At 40.0% G+C, this 22,661-nt stretch overlaps 1 protein-coding gene across 5 annotated transcripts in view; it reads left to right on the top strand.

The window, feature by feature from the left end:
* CACNB4 (calcium voltage-gated channel auxiliary subunit beta 4) overlaps window positions 1-22,661 on the top strand; it is a 275,941-nt gene that overhangs the window by 239,440 nt on the left and 13,840 nt on the right. For all 5 annotated transcript variants that reach the window (XM_058300916.2, XM_058300917.2, XM_071216435.1 and 2 more), the window contains 5 exons: window positions 221-301; window positions 1,499-1,557; window positions 8,605-8,714; window positions 13,386-13,537; window positions 15,245-15,340. In XM_058300916.2, coding sequence (XP_058156899.1) covers window positions 221-301; window positions 1,499-1,557; window positions 8,605-8,714; window positions 13,386-13,537; window positions 15,245-15,340 — 498 coding nt within the window. The remainder of the gene's footprint in view (window positions 1-220; window positions 302-1,498; window positions 1,558-8,604; window positions 8,715-13,385; window positions 13,538-15,244; window positions 15,341-22,661) is intronic.

Below are 22,661 nucleotides of genomic sequence, written 5' to 3' on the forward strand. Positions count from 1 at the left end.
TAAGTTGTGCTTCCTTTTTAAATCCGTCATTAAGGTTCCTGTACATATCTGCCTGCAATGCTCCATTTCAGTGGCCCAAATGCCTATAGAGTAAGGGATGAGCCTCTTCGGTGGGGATGTGTAATCATTGCTTGTTTGACCTGAGAATGCGGAATGCTGGGGCTGTGGAGGAGGGATGCCGAGCCTCACCTGGTCACGCATGTTGAATCATCTTTTTCAGACGGAGCACATTCCTCCTTACGATGTTGTACCTTCAATGCGTCCGGTGGTGTTAGTGGGGCCGTCACTGAAGGGTTATGAGGTACAAATATCAGTCTGTTACTCTTCAGTTCTTGAGCAGAAACCCAGGAGACAGTCCTGCAGAGCTGCTCCTCTAGGGTCGCTTTCCCTGTAGGTATTGCTGGAAGCTAGCTCTCGCTCTGTGAAGGCAGCTGGTGCGGTGTGGGGCTTCAGTGGCCCTTCGCGCCATCTTCCAGCTCTTGCACACTTCTCCTCTTTTAGGTAATACATGATTTAGAGGCAGTTCCCTCAAAACATTTACAATGAGAAGTTCTGGTCAAAGATTTTCTCAAAGAACATAAATTCAAAGAAAAGGACTTTCCCAGTTGTTCCTGTTATTAGAAATCATGGAGAATAAATAGCACAAGGAAATGTCAGCAATGTGCCAGCAAACCTCCACCCTCTCAAAGCACCACCACATTGCACCAAATATTTCTCTACTTATTCATTTTCAAGGAAGCACAGAAAAAACAAACAAACACTAAAAGCATTAGTGAACTTCTTTGGAGATTAATACCATAATAAAAAAAAACATGGTAGGAACTTAGACATACTGTGCAGTTTTGACTTTGTACTGGCATAGGTGAAAATAGGTGGAGGGTAACATTAAAAGCTGAAGGTGGGTAACCTCCAGTGCACTGTGCGCACTGAGCTAGAGCAATGCCTAGCACACAGTAGGTACTCAGTACCCGGTTGTTGAATGAATTAGCAGATCCCTGTGAGGCAGATCTAAGAAGCCCATCTCCGTCCTTCTCTCTGAGTAGGGAATGTCAGAGAAATGAGCAGAAGAGGGGGCTACCAAAGAAACCCAGCCCCGGGCATGGAGAATTTCCAGCCTCATACACAGCCTAGCTGGAAAGCTGAGCCCAGGGCTGGCTTAGGGCCTCCACCTGCTTCTCCCAAGAGGCCAGCACAGCTCAGGTGTGCCCAGGACAGCCAGCACTGGGTACAAAGCCAGCCTGTTGTCTCCTGGAGGGAAGAGTGTTTACCTCAGGTCTAGGAAACACAGCTGGTTCATTCCTCAGCACCCTGGAGGAAAGCTGAGGGGGAAAATTTCTAACTGCAAGTAGTTGAGCATGAAAAATGCCTCCCGGAGAGGAGTGGCTGTGCAAACGTCTCTGTTCAGTCATAGTGCTCTTATCTTTCACTTCTCTCACTTTTGACTTCTTTCGCTCTCTGCCTGAGTTTGCCTCATTCTTTTTTTCTCACCTCTGCAAAGGTAACAGACATGATGCAGAAAGCCCTCTTTGATTTCCTGAAGCACAGGTTTGATGGGAGGTGAGACCTATAGATGTTTTTGTATTTTTATTTTCCTGTAACTGAACATGTATGATAAATTTGTATATATTTCTAGCATTGCAGTTCTCTGATGAAAGGTTAACGTAGTGTTCAGGGAAGAAGAAAATGAAATAGCTCTGCAAATATGAAATATTGAATCCCTAAGGGAAAACGGACATTGAGAAGGAAAGGAGTCCATTTGTCTTATTTTAATGTATATATTTGTCCTTACTGTATTTTCTCACTTACTAATGAATTCATACCAAACTGGGTTTTATTAAAATATTAATTAAAATATAGACTATTTCTGATGAATATGGTGGTTGGTCAAGCTGGGAATATCATTTGGGAATTGTGGGTATCTGTGTATGTATATCATGTGAAGGTATAAATATGAAGTTATAAATTTTCTCCAAAAGAACAGTCCAAGAAATGTGTTTATCAGAGGCTTTTAAAGTGACTATTTTGTAGGGAATAGTACTTATTTTGAATGTTTATTTCTGAATTGGTTTTATTAGAAATAATGTTTTGTTTTTAGGGTCTTATTTTATACATATCTCACTATGCTCCATCCTCAATTTTTAGCCATCAAATATTTATATTATTTAAATTTCATGAAAAAAGTCTAGAGATTTTTTGTTTTGCAAAGTCGGTAAAAAGTCGGACTTCACCCAGAATACGAAGTACAAAGCCATGTAAAAATAGCTATATCAAATACCTGAAGACTTACCAAAAATGAAGAAAACAGTGTGTGCTGAGAAGTATAGATAAATACATCCAATTGACCACCTTTAAATGGGCTAATTTTTAAATTTTAAATCTCTTCAAATAGATTTTAATAAATCTTATTTTGAGAGAAAAGACATGATAATACTTTAAGTACAAATTGTATATATTTGCAAGAGAAAAACTTTCTGGATAACTGTTAAAAGTAAGCATTTGTTTGGGGGACTATATACAAAGAAAATAACCTGAGATTTTAGTTCCAACAATTAAGATTTTAGTTCAAGAAATCAGAATGCTTCAGTGCCATTATGTGAACTGCGAACTACGTTAGTATAGACTGGGCTGCCTGAGTAAATAATCGCCAAAGTATATAATGGCTCAAACACAGTGGACATTCACTGTTGCTCAGTTAACAGCCCCACACAGGTGTTCCTGGGCCGAGTGGGGGTGGAGTGAGCGGAGGGCAGGAGGTTGGTTCCACCAGTCGTTTGGACCCCTTGGCCCTGAGGTGAGCTCTCCAGTCAGCTGATAGGTCCTGGGATTGGGCACATCATCTCTCACATTTCATTGGCCACTACATGGTCATGTGGCCACGTCTAATTACAAAGGAGGCCAGGAAACTCAGTCTTACTGTGTGCCCAGGAGGAGGAAGAAATGGATTTTGTTGAACAAATAATAGTCTCTGCCACATTCACTGAGTGGAAACAAGAAAGGCATGTATTTATCCCATTCTTCTTTTTTTTAAAGAATGTAGTTTCAAAGAAAAGTGAAGAGCACCTAATATTAGATATTAAAGTTGGAAGGAAAATTATTAATTCTAATCTCCCTTCTTCAATACCACAGCCTATTACTATTTCTGAACTAATCGCTCCTGGGAATTCACTTCCTAAAAAGCGTTGTAAGGGAACCACTGAAATGTGACTCCTTTACTTACCAGTTTTGGTCTTGGTCTTGCCCTCTGATGTGGTGGGGATGACCCTCACCCATAAGCAGCCCTCCTGGGACTGAAGACAGAGCACATGGGCTGCTAGGTCTGAGGTGTTCTTGTGTGCACACACACAGTTCCTTCTGCTGTGTTTGGAGCCACGTGGTTTCCAGCGCTTCAGGACCTACTTAAGTTTGGCATTAGCCCTTTAACCCTTTCCTAAGGCACTTCTGAGCAGTGTCTCATTCTGTAATCCCATAATGACCCTTGAACAGAACACAATCCATCCCATAGCACAGCCTTTGTTTGTGCTAGACTTTTTGGACCCCACATAACATGCTTACAAACAATATTATTAAAGGTTTAAAAGGTGGGACTAAGAAAAGAAGAAAGGAATTATGATAATTTAGCAATGAGAAAGTGAATTACTCAATTACTGCCTTCAAGAATGAAGAATCTGATGTTCTCCCTTAATGCTGAGGCCCAGAAAGAGGACATATATTTAATTTTTTAGCAGTGATTTATCTCCAGTCAGGTAGCATTGTCTGCCTTGAGCTCTAGCCTAGACCACTGAATGTGGTTTTAATACAAATAGAATTAGAGTTCCTATGCTGAGTGTTTCACAGGGTCTGATGAGCCACAGAGCATCTGGAGAGGATCAGCAGCAAAACTTATAGCTGGTGAAAGAGACTCAGCCATGGAGAGATCTAATGTCCAGCAGTTCGGGGTGGAAGAATGGGCTTGTTTTCTAATAATGAGGCCAGTGTAGCAGGAAAAACAATAATGAACTCACTGGTTGAGTGTGTGTGGAGCCCTTGATAAGAAAGAGGAAATTTGCTTGTAGCTTCACATCCACTCTGACATGTCTTCTCCTTGGGGAATATCCTTACATTTTGAGCTACTTTGACAATCTGCTTCATTATGTTTTACCAATTAATAAAAGGAGAGAAAACAACAAATAGTCTTCAATTGCAATCAGCCAAGAGAACAGTTGCACGAGAGGCTTTAGCACAGTGCTACAGCGTAAACAATATGTTCTAATGGAAACCTACTCAGTGTTTTATTGGCTATGAATGCAGTGGATTGCAAAAACTAGGCAGGAGAAAATTCTATTGTTTTTCAAAAACAGTGAAGAAGAGACCCATTGGCTAAAAGGTTTCTTCTTCAATACTGCTTCTCAGATCTTGGTTAGGAAATAATTTAACAAATTGGATTAAGTCCAACAGCTTGACTATTATCAGACCTATACTTGCTTTTTTGATATCTTAGAAATGATTTGAGTCAGTTTAGTGTTACTTATTACACGGTTTTATTATGGTGGCTGCTGGTGTAGAGCCTAATTGTGATAAATGTAAGGAAAATGAAAAGCACAATACTACACAGTTCCTGGGACCCCGTGCACCTGGATAGCCATAGCTAATGACGGTTCCTGTGTACAGAGCCGTAAACTAAGGGACCCAGTATGCTACTTCAAAGGCTCCAGCCTCATGAGGACCCAGCAGCTGCACAGTGAACACAGAATTTCCCTCTTCATTTCACACCATAAACATTCTTTGGGAATTAACCTTTCTGGTGGACTTTGTTCAGCTTGGTGCACCTACCATTCATAGACTGAACAACAGGTAGTCAAACCAATTGCAATTTATTCACCAATGCTAATCATGTCAAATCCCAATATTATTGTTATTTTAGGTTTTTTGACAACTAGGTTATATCACCTCTATAGCAATTATCAGACTCTTTGTAACTGATATGATCATCGCCAAAATTCCTAAATGAAAACCATATAAGCTACATAGATAGGATCTTAATCTAAAAGAAGCTGTGAGCCAAGGAATATTTTTTAAAAAGCTGGGGACGGGGGGACTGAGAATTCAACTTATAGAGACTCAAGGAGATAATATTTATTAATAAAAGGAAATGGGAACAATTGATGTTACCACAAAGTAGTCAAGCCACAAAAGAATGAAAACAATCTGTAATTGCAGTCAACAAGTGGAAAAAGCTGTGTCTTTTGTTTCATAATCAATATCATTCTCCTATTATCTCCTCCTACTATTCTCCTTTCAAATGCAGACTCATCGGTGGACACCCAAACACTAGAGAGAATTATTTGAGCACTTTAATGCCAAACTTGAATATTTAAATTAGTGGGTTTTGATTACAACATGTCTAACCTCATTCACCCATACTTGCAGTATACGTAAATTTCACGGACTATAGGAATGGGAGAGTTCATAGGATAGCTAACTGTTAAGAATAGGGTATATGGAAACTGTCTTCTCCAAGTCCTTAAATCATTTGTCTTATATGTATTACGTATGTGCCTATCAACGTTGGGCACTATGAATAATTACTTAAGAAAGTACTTTGATATATCACCTCATTTGCTCCTAATGACAATCATGTGAGATAGTCATGGCAAAGCTATTATCACCATTTTATTGATTAGGAAACAGAAGCTCAAAGAGATGGTGAGACTTGTCCAAGGTCATGTCACCAAAGAGACAGAGTCCAGGAAGAAGGCTCCAGGCTTCCTGTGTCTTCCATCTCTGTTCTCTTGACAGTGTTCTGTTCTTAGGAACACTTTTCTCTATGAATACTAGGAATTTTTAAGACTATTCTAATAGCAGTGTTACAGATTAGATGTAGCAAGCATAAAGAATAGAAGAGTCTGATAGCCATTACGTTACCACCATAGAAATACTAATTATTTCTTAATGAATGTGTCGTAACTGAAAATTTTCTCTCTCTGTAGAAAATCACAGTAACTAATACTCAAAGCTAATATTGGTCTGCAGCAATTATGACAAGCTCGGCAGTACAAATAAGCAACAGTTGGGGTTCAGATTTACTGGATTTAGAGAGTGATTTTTGCTAGTTTTCAGTGACTAGTAGAGCCAGTCCACTGGGAAAATGAATTCCTATTAGTCTTTTACTAGCACTGTGTCACGGAAGTTGTCCAGTGGAACTTTTTAGAGATGTGTTTCCATCAGGGATGTATGGAAGTATAAGGGGGTATGAATGTTGTAAGGAAGGAAGTAGAAAGGCTATCATTTTAAGTAAAAATAAAACATATCTAAGCTAGACAGGATTCAATGGTGAATGTAATTACATTGCTGGGAAGGCTTTCACCAACAAAAGAATTTTGGATTTGGTGTCTGATTTTGATAATAGTTACATCTTTGCATAGGAAAGAGAAACTCCTATTTTGTCTTGTTGAAGGGTACCTAGAGCTGTGTCTTTTGAGCTTTATTTCATGCATGTGTATTTTTATTAATCAGTAGCTTGTATTGCAAATTAACTTGTATTTTTATTAAGAAATAAAACAAGAAAAAGAATCCTTTATTGTCCACATCTTTTTCCATGTGGGGAATATATGAAGCAGTTTTTTTCCTGTATTTTTGCTTTGTTTTGTAAAACTTTGGGCATGCTTTAAAACAACTTGGTAAAAGATCTTTTATAACCCAGAGAAAAATGAATATGCATTTTTTTGGCAATCCTAATTTTAAGAACCAAGTGTTCTTATATAGAACTAGAAAAATTGGTTTTCACTTAAGCAGAATAGACTCTTCAGGCTCTCCAAAAATCATTAAGGTAGGAAGCTAAATTCTGTTCCTAAATTAACCCTCTTATCTCCAGTCATATATTTGCATTGTTCTGGGTCTTGACTGTTTCTATCCAGCAGCTCCATTCTTAAAACAGCAAACAAACTAAAAAATCCAAACACAAAAATAAGCAAACAAACAAACCCCTTTCTGTAAAGAAGAGCTGTGACCACAGGCATTGCCTGTGAAATCCCATGAAGCTGTAGCAACTAACTGGGAGATGCGGGTGGGGCGGGGGGTGGAGGGTTGATGTTTGCAGGAGAAGAAATCTAAAGCCATAAAGAGGAGAATTGTGGAGACAGGCCCTGGCCTGGTAGGAAAGCTGGAGCCCTACCACCTAGGCCTCCCTTTAGTGCTCTCAGTGGCGCCTGAGGTCTTTCCACAAAGCTCTTGATTTCTACAGAAGACGATTTGTGTATGTGTCAAGTAATTGGTTAAAGCTTCAAAATTCTAAAATGTTTAAAAATTTTAAACTTCCTGACAGCCTATAGCTTACAATAACACAAGCATTTGCTTTGCTTTAAAACAACACAAGAATGTTTGCACATCCTGTTGCTGGAAAGAAGCGATTCTCAGCCATTTGTGAAAGTCCTATTTAAAATTCTCCCCAAAGCTTAATGGTGCTAAAATAAGGTAAAGAGTCTCCCTGTGCTGATAGTGTTGTCCCAAAACAGGTGTGAGATGACACGTCCATCCGGTAATTGTTCTAAGTCTACTCTCTTCCCTGCTCCAACACCCAAAGGAGTTTGAAAATGGAGGAGAATGGGTACACTGAGTATAAAAGGGAAGGGGCATTGTTCTCCTTTCTGGGAATTCTGCCAAGCTATGAAGATAATGGAGAAAAATCCAGTGTGGCAGTAACTGGCTTAGAGAGGCAAATTTTGAAATCTGCAGGTAGACAGTATGAAGTTAAGCAACCCCAGTCTAAAATAAAGAGTTAAGGTTTTAATGTTGTAAATTCCAGAGTTCTCATTTGATAAGTTGTATGCAAATGAACCCTGTTTCCATTCATTTGCAATGTCTTTAGTCTTCTCTTGTATGACTGCAGGATACTTTCTAACTTATCAAAATCTTGACACAATACTCATCATTGCCCCCAACGATATATCTTATGACAGCCCAACATAGTCATGAGAGTTAAGCATTCAAAGTTATAGGCAAATATGCTGAAAACCTTGTGCCTGCAGAAAAGGAGCCATGTTTTTAAGATTCTTGCAAATGAAACATTCCTTTGGGCCTGTAGCGAAACGTCATGTTTCATGAATTAATTAGCTCTTGAGCACAAAGCCTGCAACTTGGCCACCAATTGGTTGATTATCTTTGATGATCAAAATGAAGAGGGTTTCCCTCTTTGACGATCGGTGTTGATATACCAGGACAGGGCATTTGCAGTTTCTGAAGGTCTTGTTCAAGAGCAAATCAGTTGTGAATCGTGAGGAAATTGTGTTGCTGCTCCATAGAAACAGCGTGGTTGCCACGTGTTTTCATTCCCTCCTGGTATTGTGTGTATTAGGGAGGGAATTTGACAAGACAGGCAGTAGGAGGAAGGGTTGCATATTTACTGGAGACGGTTTTGTTAAATAGCCAAAACCTTCCTCCGTTCCGTTCTGCTCTGCTTATGTGTTCTTATTAGCCAAAGCCTGTTTAAAATTCTTTTGGCCAATGTTTATTATATTGTAGTTCCACTGTAGTATGTTTAGTGATTATTAAATACTGTGGTTATAAATCACTTGGAGAGCCCCATACAATTTTTTACCGGCTTCTTCTCTTCTGTGTTCCTATTCATAGGATATCAATAACAAGAGTGACAGCTGACATTTCTCTTGCTAAGAGGTCTGTCCTAAATAATCCCAGCAAGAGAGCAATAATTGAACGTTCGAACACCAGGTCCAGCTTAGGTAAGATGTTCAAATGTGGTACTTCTCTAAAGTCTGCTTTCAGATTGGGATGACGTGTTGCTTTTAGGAATGCCTTTTCCAATTTGTTCCCCATTCTGAATGGGGAAGCATTGAATAGCTGAAGAGATGCTAACCATAGAAAAGATGGGAGCAGAGACCTGCGGGAGTCTGCTGTCTCTCGGCGCTAGTCAATTAGCTAATTAATAGTCTGGAGGGAAGAATCCTCAGTGGGCTCTCCTAGCCTGTTACTGCCTATCCATGGGAAACCACCCATCCCTGCTTTGCCCATGCTTCTCTGTGAGGCGACTGATATCTGTCAGATCTGAGTCACAGCTGATGGGAAAGAAAAGCTGTTCAACCCTCTCGAATCTTTAGAAGAAGAGCTAGATAGTGGTGTTCTCAACGTTGCTTCTGCTGCCAGCTGGTAATCCCCAGAATAGTCACACTTCAAAGAGAAATAGCAATCACCACTAATAACATGCAAAGAATTTAAGCATATCTTCTTGGGACACCAGTCAGAAAGTATTATAAAATTCACCGTGATGGAAAAGAAGAAAAAGCTATATGTGATTAGCTCCATCGAAGACCTGTAGGAACATTGCTATAGAGGATGGAATCACCATCCATAGAAGCAAGTCCATGCTGCTGATGAATCGTGAAGTTCATCTTCAAAGTCTGTGGTCTCCATGTTTGCTAAGAAAACTTTCTAGAATTCTCATTTGCATTCATATTCTGAGAGTGGCTTGTTTTCACTGTCCTTTTCCTCATGGGTAGCATAGGAAAGATAGGACTTATCTACTGCCACTATATTTTTAGATGACTGAAATGAACTCTCTAGATGATGGAAAACTAAAAGAAAATAGAGTTCCCAAAATAGATTGCATGCTCAAACTTATGTCAAGAATCCATTGAGTACTATGCCTTGACCCTCAGCCAAGGATTGTGCAGGTTGGAAAGAGGATACAAAGTATCATCTCTATATTCCTAACACAGGAGTCCCATAGTAATTGCTCAATAAATGTTCAGTAGTTGCTTTATGAAAGAATACCAAACATACCAAATGGAATATTTGTCATCACTTGTAAGAGGAAGATCTTAGAGATGGGTGATCTCTTTCTGAGTCCAACATCTAGCCACTTCTACCTGCAGAGTGACACCATCTTAAAGGCACAGTATTTTGACCTTGAAGAAGTGACAATGGCAGTATTGATGATAGTGAATCAGTTTAAGTAACTAACTAAATTCAAATAGCATGCATGACAAGGACATCAAGGTAGGTTGAAGATGTCTCAAACAAGCACCCGTTCTCTGCTCTCCTGTCTTCTCTCTTCCTCTCTTCAACTCACTCCTCACAGTGCCTTTGACACCATACCACTCCTTCCTCTGATGAGTAATGGAGGCTTAATAGCATAAGGCAGGTGCCTGACTGCTTCTGTCATCTGTACAAGCTGAGGGGTTCCTGGGTATTCTCTGAAGTCATTCCTTATAATCTAGTTACCTGTCATCAAAGACCGTGGGGGTGGGGGTGGGGGTGGGGGAGTGAGATAGGGGTGGGGCTTAGTGTAAATGTGGAGAAATCTCAATTCACTGTTTTTACTTTTACTCTGTAAAGTCATAAACTCACAGTCATTGGACTTAATTTAATGGTAATTTATTATAACTACTATGAGAGCTTCTTATGTGCATTTGTCTGTTTCTTAATGCATATTTGTAGATTACTGCATCCAAGAGTTATTGAACACTTGCTGTGTGCCATGCATTTTACTAGACTTGGAAAGTACGGATATAACTAAGACATAGTATGTTACCCATAAGCAAGCGTAGCAGAGGGACAGATAGTTAAAATATTGTGTGATAGTAGGATTATGAAAGAAGAGTTATGCATAGGTGTGTGGTAGCTGAGAAGACTTCACAGAAGTTATATTTGAACTGATTCTTCAAGGCAGACAAGAATGTATAAAGACATCAACATAAAAAATATTATGTGGTTAACAAATAGTTCTGTGCTTAGAAAAGGGAGTGGGGGTAAAGTTTGAGAGTGGTAGAAGAGGAGACTGAAAAAATTTGATTCAGGCCAGTTTGTTAGGGCTCTCCTATGCCTTACTAAGGAGACTTCCAAAGTAGATTCCATGAAATGTTAATTCTACAAGATATTAATAGTTGTTACATTCAGAACATTTTCCATGGTCCAATAAATTTGGAAATGATGGGTTAAATAGTTGGCAGGGTTCTTCACTTCAAGAATTCTTAGAGCCTTTAAAAGACTAAGAATAAATGCACTTTTGAAATTCTGAGAGGAGCTATTATAGTAGGTGATACTTCTCTTGCGTAAACCCCCCCTTTTCCCATAGGATATCTTATGGGATTAGTGGACTCATTTGGGGAAACATTGCTTTGGGCCCTAGGGCGTCAATTGAAGTATTTTAAGCATGGGAGAAATATGAACAGGTTTGGATATAAAAAGATTGCTGGTGGCAGAGAGATGCTGGGGAGGGGTGGCCTCACATCCCTCATGGTCAGTTTATAGGAGTGTTCATTGAGGGCCCTGTAGCATCACAGTCCGTGACCGCTCAGAGCTTCATTTGTCTGCAATAGTGTTATGATGAAAGCTTCTTTGGAATCCTTCCAAGAATCAGCCTGGATGGCTGCGATTATTTGGTTTGGTTGAAATTTTTCTTTTAGAAGATGAGCAATGTAGATAAATATGCCTTTAACATCCTAGCAAATAGAATTTATTTGTTGTATTTCATATGCATAATATCCAAAATTGGGCCCTGTCCAGTATTCAGCTGCCTGACTTGCTCTGCCCAAGTCCCTTCCTGCTTGGGTTTTGCTTGGGTCAAGCAGTAGGTGTGCCTGCCCTCTCCTCCCGTCAGAAACCACCCCAACCTTGTTGCTGATGCAGAGGAAATGAGGCTTTGGTGTTTCTGAGTTATTTATATATAGACTCACAGTGCCTCCAGAGTTCTAATCCATGTAGGAAATGCTTTCTTTGTAGCAGGACAATCCATTTTGTATCACTGCATTTTTTGCTGCCTCAGAAAATATTGCACTCAAGTTTGAAGCTTAAAACAATAAAGACTTGTTCTAGTATGGTCGCTGATCAGGAGCTCCTTTAAACCGTAACTGTTTCATGAAAATTGCAAATGGAGAACATACTCCCACATACTGAGGCTGCAGCTTACCACAATAAAAAATTTATTTTCTGAACTTTTTTTTTAAAAAAAACTCTTTTTTTTAAAGTGTTTCTCACATGTGAACGGAAAAGGGACAAATAGTTAATTATTACTAGCAAATGTGGAATTTTATTTCAGATAAAGCCTGATTGTCCAAATGCTTGAAAGTGATTTTGAAAGCCAGTTTACCTTCAGAGCATGTGAACTCTCAGGCCATTGATACCAATTTTATGAAAAATGATATGTTGACTCTTTAAATTCATACTTCTTGCATAGATCACGCATTAAACATCAAATTAGAATTTGATTCTATAATGCAAAGCCCAAGAAAATAAAATTACATGATTGCCCTTGAACACCCTGTCAATCTCTTTTGGTTAAAGAAGGGAGTAGTTTTTGGTGGGTGATGTGAACTTGAATTTGCTACCAGAGAAGCAAAGCAAATCCTTGCACTCTGAAACAAACCCTTTTCAATTAGTATAGTCTCTTTTTCCTTGGTCATTTTTGAAATAATTTAAATTAGGTAGCTTTGTCTATTCTGCATACTTTGGACCAGATTACAACATTGTCAGGTCACATCTCTGGCCAAAAAATAAAAATAAATGAAAAATGAAACAGGACCATCTCTCTGAAAATTAAATAGTCAAGCACAGACTATAGATATAGCCCAATAAATGTGATGATTTAGAAAATATTTTTTTTTATAAATGCTTTTTTTTTATATTTCAGAAAGCTGTTTTATTTAAAAGTAGCTTGTCCGCTTTAGGCACTTACAAATTACTGGATTTTTCATTTTACTAGATTTATGAATAGATTTAAATCACTTGGCTATTACAGCCAGCCAAATTTTAATATAGCAGATTTTAGTTGCTTTTTTGCAGTTATTTTATTTTTTAATGCTGATGACAAGTATGCTTTAGAACAAGGCCATTGGTTCTAATATTTAAATACAATCAGACTTAGTAATATGCTAATTAACAATTAACCAGTAGTACAAAAATGTTCATATTAGGTGAAACAGGTGAGATTTGTTCTTTATAAAACATACCCAAAAAATATTAATATATACCTCGCTGATTGATAAAAATATTTCAGTGCAATTTACTTTCATGTGATGTTGCTCTTGCATATGTATTTCATTTTTTCTCCAAATGTGCTTTGAACTTCTATAGCTAAAATAAAAGTTCTTTAGAACAAAGCAACAAATAGCAACAACACAAAAGAATCATCATAGCTATATAAATAGCTAAATATTTAGGTAAACATGAGAAGCAAATCAAGACAGACATCTCAATTTCTTCCACCAGCTGTTTGGTTTTATATAGAATGCAACCCCTCTCTCTCTAGCTTGAGAAAACATCTTCAATTAGACAGGACTATGAAAATTCTACATGTTTTGCTTTTGTAGTGTAGACGTGTATCTCAAAGAAATGCAATTTTTAAATACAAGAACTAATTAATAAGAATAACTGTGACCTGTTATTTCTCGTTTTAGCGGAAGTACAGAGTGAAATTGAAAGAATCTTTGAGTTGGCAAGATCTTTGCAACTGGTCGTTCTTGATGCAGACACCATCAATCACCCAGCACAACTTATAAAGACTTCCTTAGCACCAATTATTGTCCACGTAAAAGTCTCATCTCCAAAGGTAATTAGCTCATTTCTTTCTTAAGGAGGATTAGAAGCTAGTTTCTTTTGAAATGTTCTTTGCCTTGTGCATTTTCATTCATGAGTAAGGACAGTGTCTTGTTGAGAGACTCGATTAATGAGCAAATTTTTTATTTCCCACAGTCTGGACAGGTTCTAGGAATTTTGAGTTGGCAATTGAAGAGTAGTTCACTCCTTCAGGAAGCTCACTGACTATTGTGAGGAACAAGCCAGGCAGTTATGCAAGTGTATGATAGAAACAAAATTCCAAAAAAGTGAAGGAAAGTACACCTAAGTTTTTCATAGGCTGACATTCTAGCTGGTAAATTTCTTGGGTAGAATTGAGTCTTGTATCATCTAAATTCCCTCCCCACTTGATAGAGTATATAGTTAAAGCAAGTTATCTCTATCACATATAGAAAAAGTAAAATATCACTATGTAAATTTCTCTTATGGAAATCTTCCAGATGCTAAGATTTCTAATTAGATTGGGTTCTTTGAGGAACTGACATAATTAAACACAATGGGAAATTTGCCATATAACTTCGTGCCACTGGAAGAGATAAAATAAAAATGAGACAACCCCAAATTTGTCTCTTTTGATTTTGGTGTTCTTCCTTTAAAAAAAAAGTGATGAATGTAAAAGTTAATATGAAAGATAACTTTGATGGGTGCTATCCTAATAAGCAGTTTCTTTCCAGTGCCTTCTAGAATGCATTTGAGTGACTCAATGCCAATTCAACTCCCAGCCAGAACACTGGTATTCTCTGATGGACAGAGGCTGTCTAATGAAGCTATGCCCTTCCCCAACCCTTCTGAAGTCCTCAGCCTTCCATCTCTAGGCACTTGTTTTCCATGGGATGATCTTGGGAATCCTGACCAAACCAGGGCCTTTTAGAATTATTAGAATGTACTGAAATTGCCCTGACCACCCGGAGGTCTCTTCCACCTGGAGCTCATGGGGGATCCAAGTAGCCCTCGCTCAGTGGAGTGGATTTCAACCTCTCCCTGAACCCGACCCAGTCATCACTGAGTCTCCAAGTGCAGGAACGAGGTCTCTCATGGACCTGTGTGCTAATGTATCATAGAACCTCCTAGACTAGCACTGTATTTTGAAGAGGGCCCCTTTACAGCTAAAACAAAACAAGACAGAGGGGAATATTTGAGAGTCACAGCAGTGTCCCAAAGATATAGATATATCACTGGCTTTTACGTAGCAATGTACCAAAGCAAATGTTTGCTTAGATTTCCAATCCTGAAATACTCTGATTAATGTAAAATTAAACTAGAGTACCTCAGTACTTATCAGAGACAAAAAGGACCGCATGTGTAAATGACTCTGCTATTTATCTGACATTGAGATCTTGAACCAAAATGTCATTCCACATAAATGACCTCATGCAAACCAGGGCTTCGTCTTCTGCAGAGCTCTCTCTGAAATCTCTGGGTAAAATCTAGTGTTGGGAACTCAGGATCCAACGCTAGAGCTCACATAGAGCTAGGTAGGACGAATGTATCAAATCCACCGTAACTGAAGACCAGTGTAAGTAGATGCTGTCATTACACAGTTTACTTACAATTTCTCACACTGTATTTCCTCTATGAACACTCAGAGCTGAACAGACTGTGAAAAAAAGAAAAAAAAAGGTCTGTTGGGTTTACTTTCAACTCTTTGACAGAACCTCAGATTCATGTCTTCTTCTATCAGGTTTTACAACGGTTGATTAAATCTAGAGGAAAGTCCCAAAGTAAACACTTAAACGTTCAACTGGTGGCAGCTGATAAACTTGCACAATGTCCCCCAGTAAGTATAATCATTTTTTGTTGTCTTCATCATTCTTGACTAGTTAAGAGAGGGTGGGTTTTGGTTTTGTTTTTGTTTTCATATTAGCACTATCATCATTTTTCTAGAATGATGGTGATGATGCTTTGTTGTCATAAATCTGAAGGCTTGCTTGGAATAAACTGCTGTGGTCCTGTCTGGTTACATGCAGACATCTGGAACTGGGTGGTGTCTGCCGAGAAATGACCTTAGTGTCCTTTGCCCCACTCTCCTGACTGTGACCTTAATTACCTTCTCACTCAGTGAACCTCTTAATCCAGTCATGTGAACACACTCTCAAGAAAAGAGCCAAATAAAACATGTCGATTTGACTTTCCTTTAACTTTTCTGCCAGAAATGTCCAGTAGGCATAAAAGATCAGGCTGTTGAAAGTCGAGAATTCGATGGAGCTAGAGGAGCCCTGTGGGTAAAGTGGTTGATGGTGTCAGGGCTTAGTAAGATAGAAAAGCCATATTAGAGTAACTCTTCTAATGTCATTGCCAGAGAAGTGCCGTGGGGTTGGCAGGAGGGCCTTGGTCACCACTGGCCACTCAGTGTCTCCAGAAGGCTTACCATCTCTGGGCCTGTGCTTCTCTACAGGAAATAACTGTCTTTCTTACTGACTCAGTTCACTAGATTTTTGATACGCTTGTGTACTGATCATTTACGCATAAAATCCTATTGAATGTTAAGAGGCAGCACAGCAGAGCCAAGGAAAGCAGGGCCTCTGGAGCCCGACTCCCTGGGCTCCACACTCACCAGCTGTATAATCTCGGGCCAGTTAGTGTAAAGATTCAATGAGCAGAGATGAAGTCAAGCTCTTAGAGCAGTACCAGGCACATTCTATACCCCATGTTTCTATTGTAATTCCTGGATGTATGTTAATCTATGCTGTGTCTGGGCTGTTGGGCTCTGTACGGAACTGTTCCTGTCTGGTTCATTGTTGCTTCCTGGTCCCTATCACAGTTGGCCCATGATAAATATTTTTTAAATGAGTAAATGAATGGAAGAATGCACAGGCAGTAAGAGTAATAAGGCATCCATTTTTGGGGTGCTTTCTATGTGCCAGGCGCTGTGCTAGATGCTTTTCATAGATTACCTCTGATCCTCACAGCTAGCTAGTAAGGTGGGCAATATTACCCCCATTTGGTATTTGAGACAATTGAAGACAGAGAAGTGAAGTGACTTCCCCAAGGTCCTACGGCCAATTAGGATTCAGATCTAGATCTGTCTGGCTCCAAGGCCAATGCTTCCTCCCTCTCGGCCCCACCCACACCCACACCCACGGACACACTCAGGCTCCTAGTCACCTACCTGCCTATCATATGGATAGTTTGGCACCTGGAATGCTAAGCTTAGAATGCTTAACTTCACATTTCCCACTAATAAAGTCCACTTACCAAGATTGCCCATTAGAGAAGTCTCCTCTTGGGCAGAAATGTCCAGCCTCTCGTTTTGCCATGCACAGGCATTGGGTGGGAGCAGCCAGGGAGAGCATGGCCTCGTCTTGAATGCCGTGGTAGACGCTGCCGTGCGCCCTGCAGCTGCAGCCGGAGGCTGTGCACCGACCACTCCTCACAGCAGGTTCTTGCCTGAGAAGAAATCTGAGCATACACCTCTGTGACCACCACAGTTAAATTATCCCTGTTTTCTAGATGAAGAAGCTGAGTCTTTGGTTAAGTAAAACTTGTTAAGAAATTTAATAAGCTCTATGATTCAAGCTTAGCTCTGTCTGACTCCAGCAAACTCTTTCCACTATGCCACACCACCTCTACACAGAGCTGTGTAGTATTAATGAACCTTTGCCCTTCAACTTTGCTCTGCAAGAAAGATCTCATTTTCCCAACACCAGGAAATCCAGCCGTGCTTGCAGCTGTCTTTACCCTAATCCAGAGAATTGCAGCACCCTGAGTGGTAAGGGTGGGGTGGTGAGCAAGCTCAGGGATTAAAGGAAGAGAGCTCCGGTTGAGGCTCCAATCTCCCCAGGCCACGTGGTCCTAATGGTTGGGTTCGCGCTAATCCAGACCTCATCTGGAATAAGGGATCTTTGGCAAGGCTGGGAAACACGTGATCACTCTCTCTCTCAGATATTACCAAGAGAGCTCCCTCCCCTTCTCAGTCTGCTCATGGATAGTTGTAGATGGGGAGAATGGAGCTGTTTTCCCCTCTCTTCCCTTCTGGTTTATGTTAAAAGAACTTCCTCTCTGCTTTTTTTTTTTAAAGATTTATTTTTATTTATTTAATTCCCCTCCCCTCCCCCGGTGGTCTCTTCTCTGTGTCTATTTGCTGCGTCTTGTTTCTTTGTCCGCTTCTGTTGTCAGCAGCACGGGAAGTGTGGGCGGCGCCATTCCTGGGCAGGCTGCACTTTCTTTCGCGCTGGGCGGCTCTCCTTACAGGTGCACTCCTTGCGCGTGGGGCTCCCCTACGCGGGGGGACACCCCTGTGTGGCAGAGCACTCCTTGCGTGCATCAGCACTGCACATGGGCCAGCTGCACACGGGTCAAGGAGGCCCGGGGTTTGAACCGCGGACCTCCCATGTGGTAGACGGACGCCCTAACCACTGGGCCAAAGTCCGTTTCCCCCTCTCTGCTTTTGTTGTACCTAAAAACACCCTCATTTTCTTTTGTTGTTTCCAGAGACACTTAGCAAAATTTTTTTAGCCAGTTTAGACTTTTGGAAAATAAAACCCAGAAAGGGAAATGGGTAGCTGGAAAATTCTTGCCACAAACTTCCCCTGAGACAAGAAAACATAGAAACTGCCAGCTGCTTAAATGGCAGAAAATAAAAGGAAAAATACAAATTAATAACTCAAAAATAATTTTCCCTGTCTTCACAAGTGTGGCAAGGCCTACACTGTGAAAGTGAGAGGTTCTGCAGGCTTAGGGGTGGTGCCAAGGTCAATGAGAGTTTAGGGAAGCAGGTGTGGGTAGGTTTTAAAGCAGTTAGATCTAATTTCATTTGACAAAGTGGTTAGTTCACCTGCCAGGTGGAAGACATTTCACAAGTCCAATGAAGTGCAAATGCCCCAAAGACTGGGATGGGTTCCTGGAAGTGAGCGCCTTGTCTCTCAATGCATTCACGTAGGGGATGGGTGGGAGGATGAAGGAGCCCTATGAACAGGTGCCAGATCTTGTAGAAGGACTCTCCACTGGTGAAGGCTAAAGGATAAGGTATCTAAGGTCCCTTCTGAACTCTAAGACCCTGATTCTATATAGATTTTGGAAGTGATCAGCATAGTTATTATTGAAATCATGAGAGTCGTTGAGCCCAGGGAAGCAGATAGTATAAAAATAAGCAGAAGAAACATTATGCTAAGTAAAATAAGCCAGACAGAAAAGGCCAAATATCATATGATTCCACTTATATGAAATATCTAGAATAGGCAAATTCATAGGGGTGGGGAGTAGGTTAGACATTTCTAGAGGGTAGGGGAGGAGAAAATGGGGAGTTTCGCTTAATGCATAGAGAATTTCTCTATGTAGTAATAAAGTTTTGGAAATAGTGATAATGGCTGCACAAGATTGTGAATGTAATTAATGTTCACTGAATTCTACACTTAAAATGGTTAAAATGACAAAATTTGTATTATTTATATATTACTAGAATGAAATAAAAATAAACAAGAAAAATATAAGCAGAAGATACATCAAGTCAGGTGATAGCCTCATTGTTTCAAAACGTCATTAAGGGAAAAAAAGTGGACATCAAGATCAGATACTTCCACAGAGCAACACACGGATGTGTCTGAGGACATGGTATCCATGTCTCCTTGTGGTTAAATATACAAAACCAAAATATTTATTCATTCCTATTCAGTGTGACCTGCCTCTAAACAACCCTCTTGGCAAATTCTAAAGTACATTCAATAAACATTATTTAGGCATCCTTTGGGCCCAGTATTTCACCAGGTGCTAGGGATAAAAAGGAATGGTCCTGCCTGCAAGGAGTTTATAGTTTAATAAGACTACCATTGGCTAAGTCAATTAATAATTTGGTAGATTGTAAATATGTTTGCGGATACTATTTTGGAAACCCCTTACAGATTAAAAGTGTGGTTCAGCTGAAGTTTCTCCACTTTAGCACCACTGACATTTGGGGCAGGGCAACAACAATGGTTGTTGGGGGCTCCCTGGGCATTGCAGGATGTCTAGCAGCATCCCTATCCCATAACAAACCCCCAAGTTATGCTAATTGAAAATACCTCCAGATGCTTCCAAATGCCCCCTAGGACAAAATCACTCTGGGTTGAAAATACTAGTTTAGATGAATGCATATATAAGTTTTGGATAGTAGTGCTACAGGAGGTCTCAATAGGTATTAATAATTCCCTGGGAATTAAGATATAATAGGCAGAGATGCAAATATGAGATATGAATTTGCATAATATGCAAATTACTTTTAATTTGCTCTCATATGAAAATGGGTTTAACAGTTACTTATTCCTAATAATTACTAGAAAAATACTTCTGTGCTATTAAAATTGAGATATTTTATCTGGTAAGAAGGCTGATAATTGAATGTTTGTGTATATAGTACAATCTGTTAGATCTGAAATAGGTGGAACCAAGAAAAGATATGTGCATACTTAAACGCAGATGATTCTCTGAGCTATCTGAGGTCTTGTATTCAGGGCAAGAAACTCAAACAAGCCCCCAGGTATTGGAAAGACAGCCTTGCCCTATCCTTATCTCAACAGGATAAACATTTCATTGTTTTTACAAAATTGGTCAGATAACCTGAAGTTTTAAACAAGCAGCCTGGAAAAGCCAAGTTACCTTGTATTTAATATTTTTTTAACTCTAGTTACATCATTAAACCCATTCGTTTGATATTGTGTGAATAGCATTTGCAGTGCTGAGAAGGAATTATTCACACTATTTTGGCTCATATGGAGAAATCTTTGGATTATAAAAACTAGGAGTAATCAAAAAATATTTCTCTGCCTTTGTCCCTGTTTTACTTCAAGATCATAATTATAATTGTCATCCAAAGATTTGTGATCTGTATATCATTTTAGTTCCCTTAGGAGAATTTGCAGCTTGCTTAATTGGCCCCAGCATCACCAATCTGAAAAGTCAGCAAATTATACTGGCAGAGTCTCACTGCTAAGAAATTAAAGGCAGCAGTCTTTGCAAAGGGAAGTCAAAAACAGCACTGAAAAAAAGTTAACTCTCTGTCGCCAGACACAATGTATCCTACATTCAGGGACTATTGGAGCAAAAAGGAACCTTAAAGAGTACATGGTGTAGCATTCCCTTGAGTGTGTTCTTTTCAATACAGGTTCTAGGCGATATCATCAGTTGTCATGGGAAAAGAGGTCTGAAACCAAAAATGTTTGAGAAAATTCTTTTGTAAATGAAGGCAGATGGGTTCTATGCTGCAGAACCGTTAATATGCTAACGTGCATTTTGTATCTCCAATGAGACAGAGTATGCAGTGCTTCCCCGAAAATTTGACTATGGAATTATTTTTCCACAGAGCATCTCTTGAGACCAGTATTTAATGGAACACTCCTAGGGAAAAAGTGATCCAGTCCAGTCTTCTCATTTTACAAATGAGGAAATTGAGACCAAGAGCAATGAACTGGTTCTCCAAAGGTCATTTGCCTTAGCCAAAGTCAGCATGAGATCTTTGTCTCCTAGTCTAGTGAGACTTTAGATGGAGAATGGCAACAGGTTGGCTGCTATATATTCTCCTAAAGAGGGAATCATGGGTTTCAGGTAAGGCTTTTTCTAGGACAGGGGTTGGCAAACCCTTTTAGTAAAGGGCTAGATATTAACTATTTTAGGGCCTTGTGGCTCACAGAGTCTCCTCCACAATTACTCCTTTGTAGCAGGAGAGCAGCTAGACAACTTGTAGACAACGGGAGTGGCTGTGATCCAATTAGACTTTCTTTACAGAAGCAGAAGGGAAGCCCCGAGTTAATCAGTTGGCTCAAGTTGCCACCCCTGTTATAGTTCTGTATTACTGTGCAATAAACTACGCCAAAACTCAGTTCAAACAACTGCCACATGGGGTCTTCAGCTGGGGCCTGGGCTGGTTTGGAGGCTCCATGCCCTGCAGCACCTGAACAGGATAGCTGGAAGGTGGGGCTCAGCTCGATCCTCTCCATGTAGGGCCAGGACCTTTCCATGGGGTCTCTTCCCAGGGGGTGCAGGCTACTTACGGCAGCATCTGCAGCATCAAGAGCCAAGTGTTCTATTCTCTTAAGGATCACTGCCACTGCGTGCTCTTAGTCGAAGGAGTCACCGAGGCTCCCCAGATTCAAGGAGATGGCACGTAAACCCTCCATCTCCATATAAGGAGTGTCAAAGAATTCGTGGCCATTTATCATCTGTCACACATAAAAGGATGAGCTACTGGGAAGATGGGTCACTGGATATTTCTACTCCACGAGAGGGGGGACTTTGCTCTCACTGCCCAGTCTTGATTCACAGAGGAAAAGTGGGATGTAAACAGAGAAGAGGCCTGTGGGAATAGGACCCATAGGCCCAATCTCACACATTTTTTTAATATGATCATTCTGAATTTGTACTTGGAGTTTACATCAGTACACTGTATTTTCAGATCTGATTTTGCTTCTACCAGAGGTTGGTACTCTTTTCCTCTTCGGAGAAGTTGAAAATAGTACATTTGAAGAAGGTCATGTTCAAATCGTCCTGGTACTCTAAGATAAGAGCTACATAATGCATGTGAGAAAAGCAGGTAGACAGACAACTGGATATGTAACTGTAACATAATCCTTGAATCCTACTTAGTTACAAGCTGGCTTATGTTACCAAAACTAACCCCATGGCTCTTTGAGATGTGCAGTGTTTTTTGTTTTGTTTTTACGTGTAAAAAGACATTGATCGCTCTCTCTGCAAGAGGGGAACTCATCTTCTCCTTAGAGACTTGCAAACCTCTAACATTACAGTAACCATAGTTGTTCTCTTCTATCACGCCTTATTTTTCCATTGCTGAATGGACTCAGACTTATTCTATTAAACATAAGAACTCTGAAGTTAATGATAGTGCCCAGTAGCCTTGATCATATGGCTCTCACAGTGGTTATTTTCCACTGTTCTGTTCCAGCTATTTTGCTTCAATTATTTAGAATCCTGTGGACTCATCCATCTATTTGAGGAGTTCTCCCCATTGGCACATTCCTTGTTAGAGAACCTCTGGATATCCATGGCTTCCATCTATAACTCTGCTTTTGAAGAAGGGAGTAACTGATTTCAGACGTTTGCTTCATGTAACAAGGCCACATGGGTTTGTTTCTCTCAGTCCAAGGGGAACTACTCCTGTGTCAGGGATTTTT

Source organism: Dasypus novemcinctus, chromosome 7, assembly GCF_030445035.2.
Source record: "Dasypus novemcinctus isolate mDasNov1 chromosome 7, mDasNov1.1.hap2, whole genome shotgun sequence".
Lineage (NCBI taxonomy): Eukaryota > Metazoa > Chordata > Mammalia > Cingulata > Dasypodidae > Dasypus > Dasypus novemcinctus.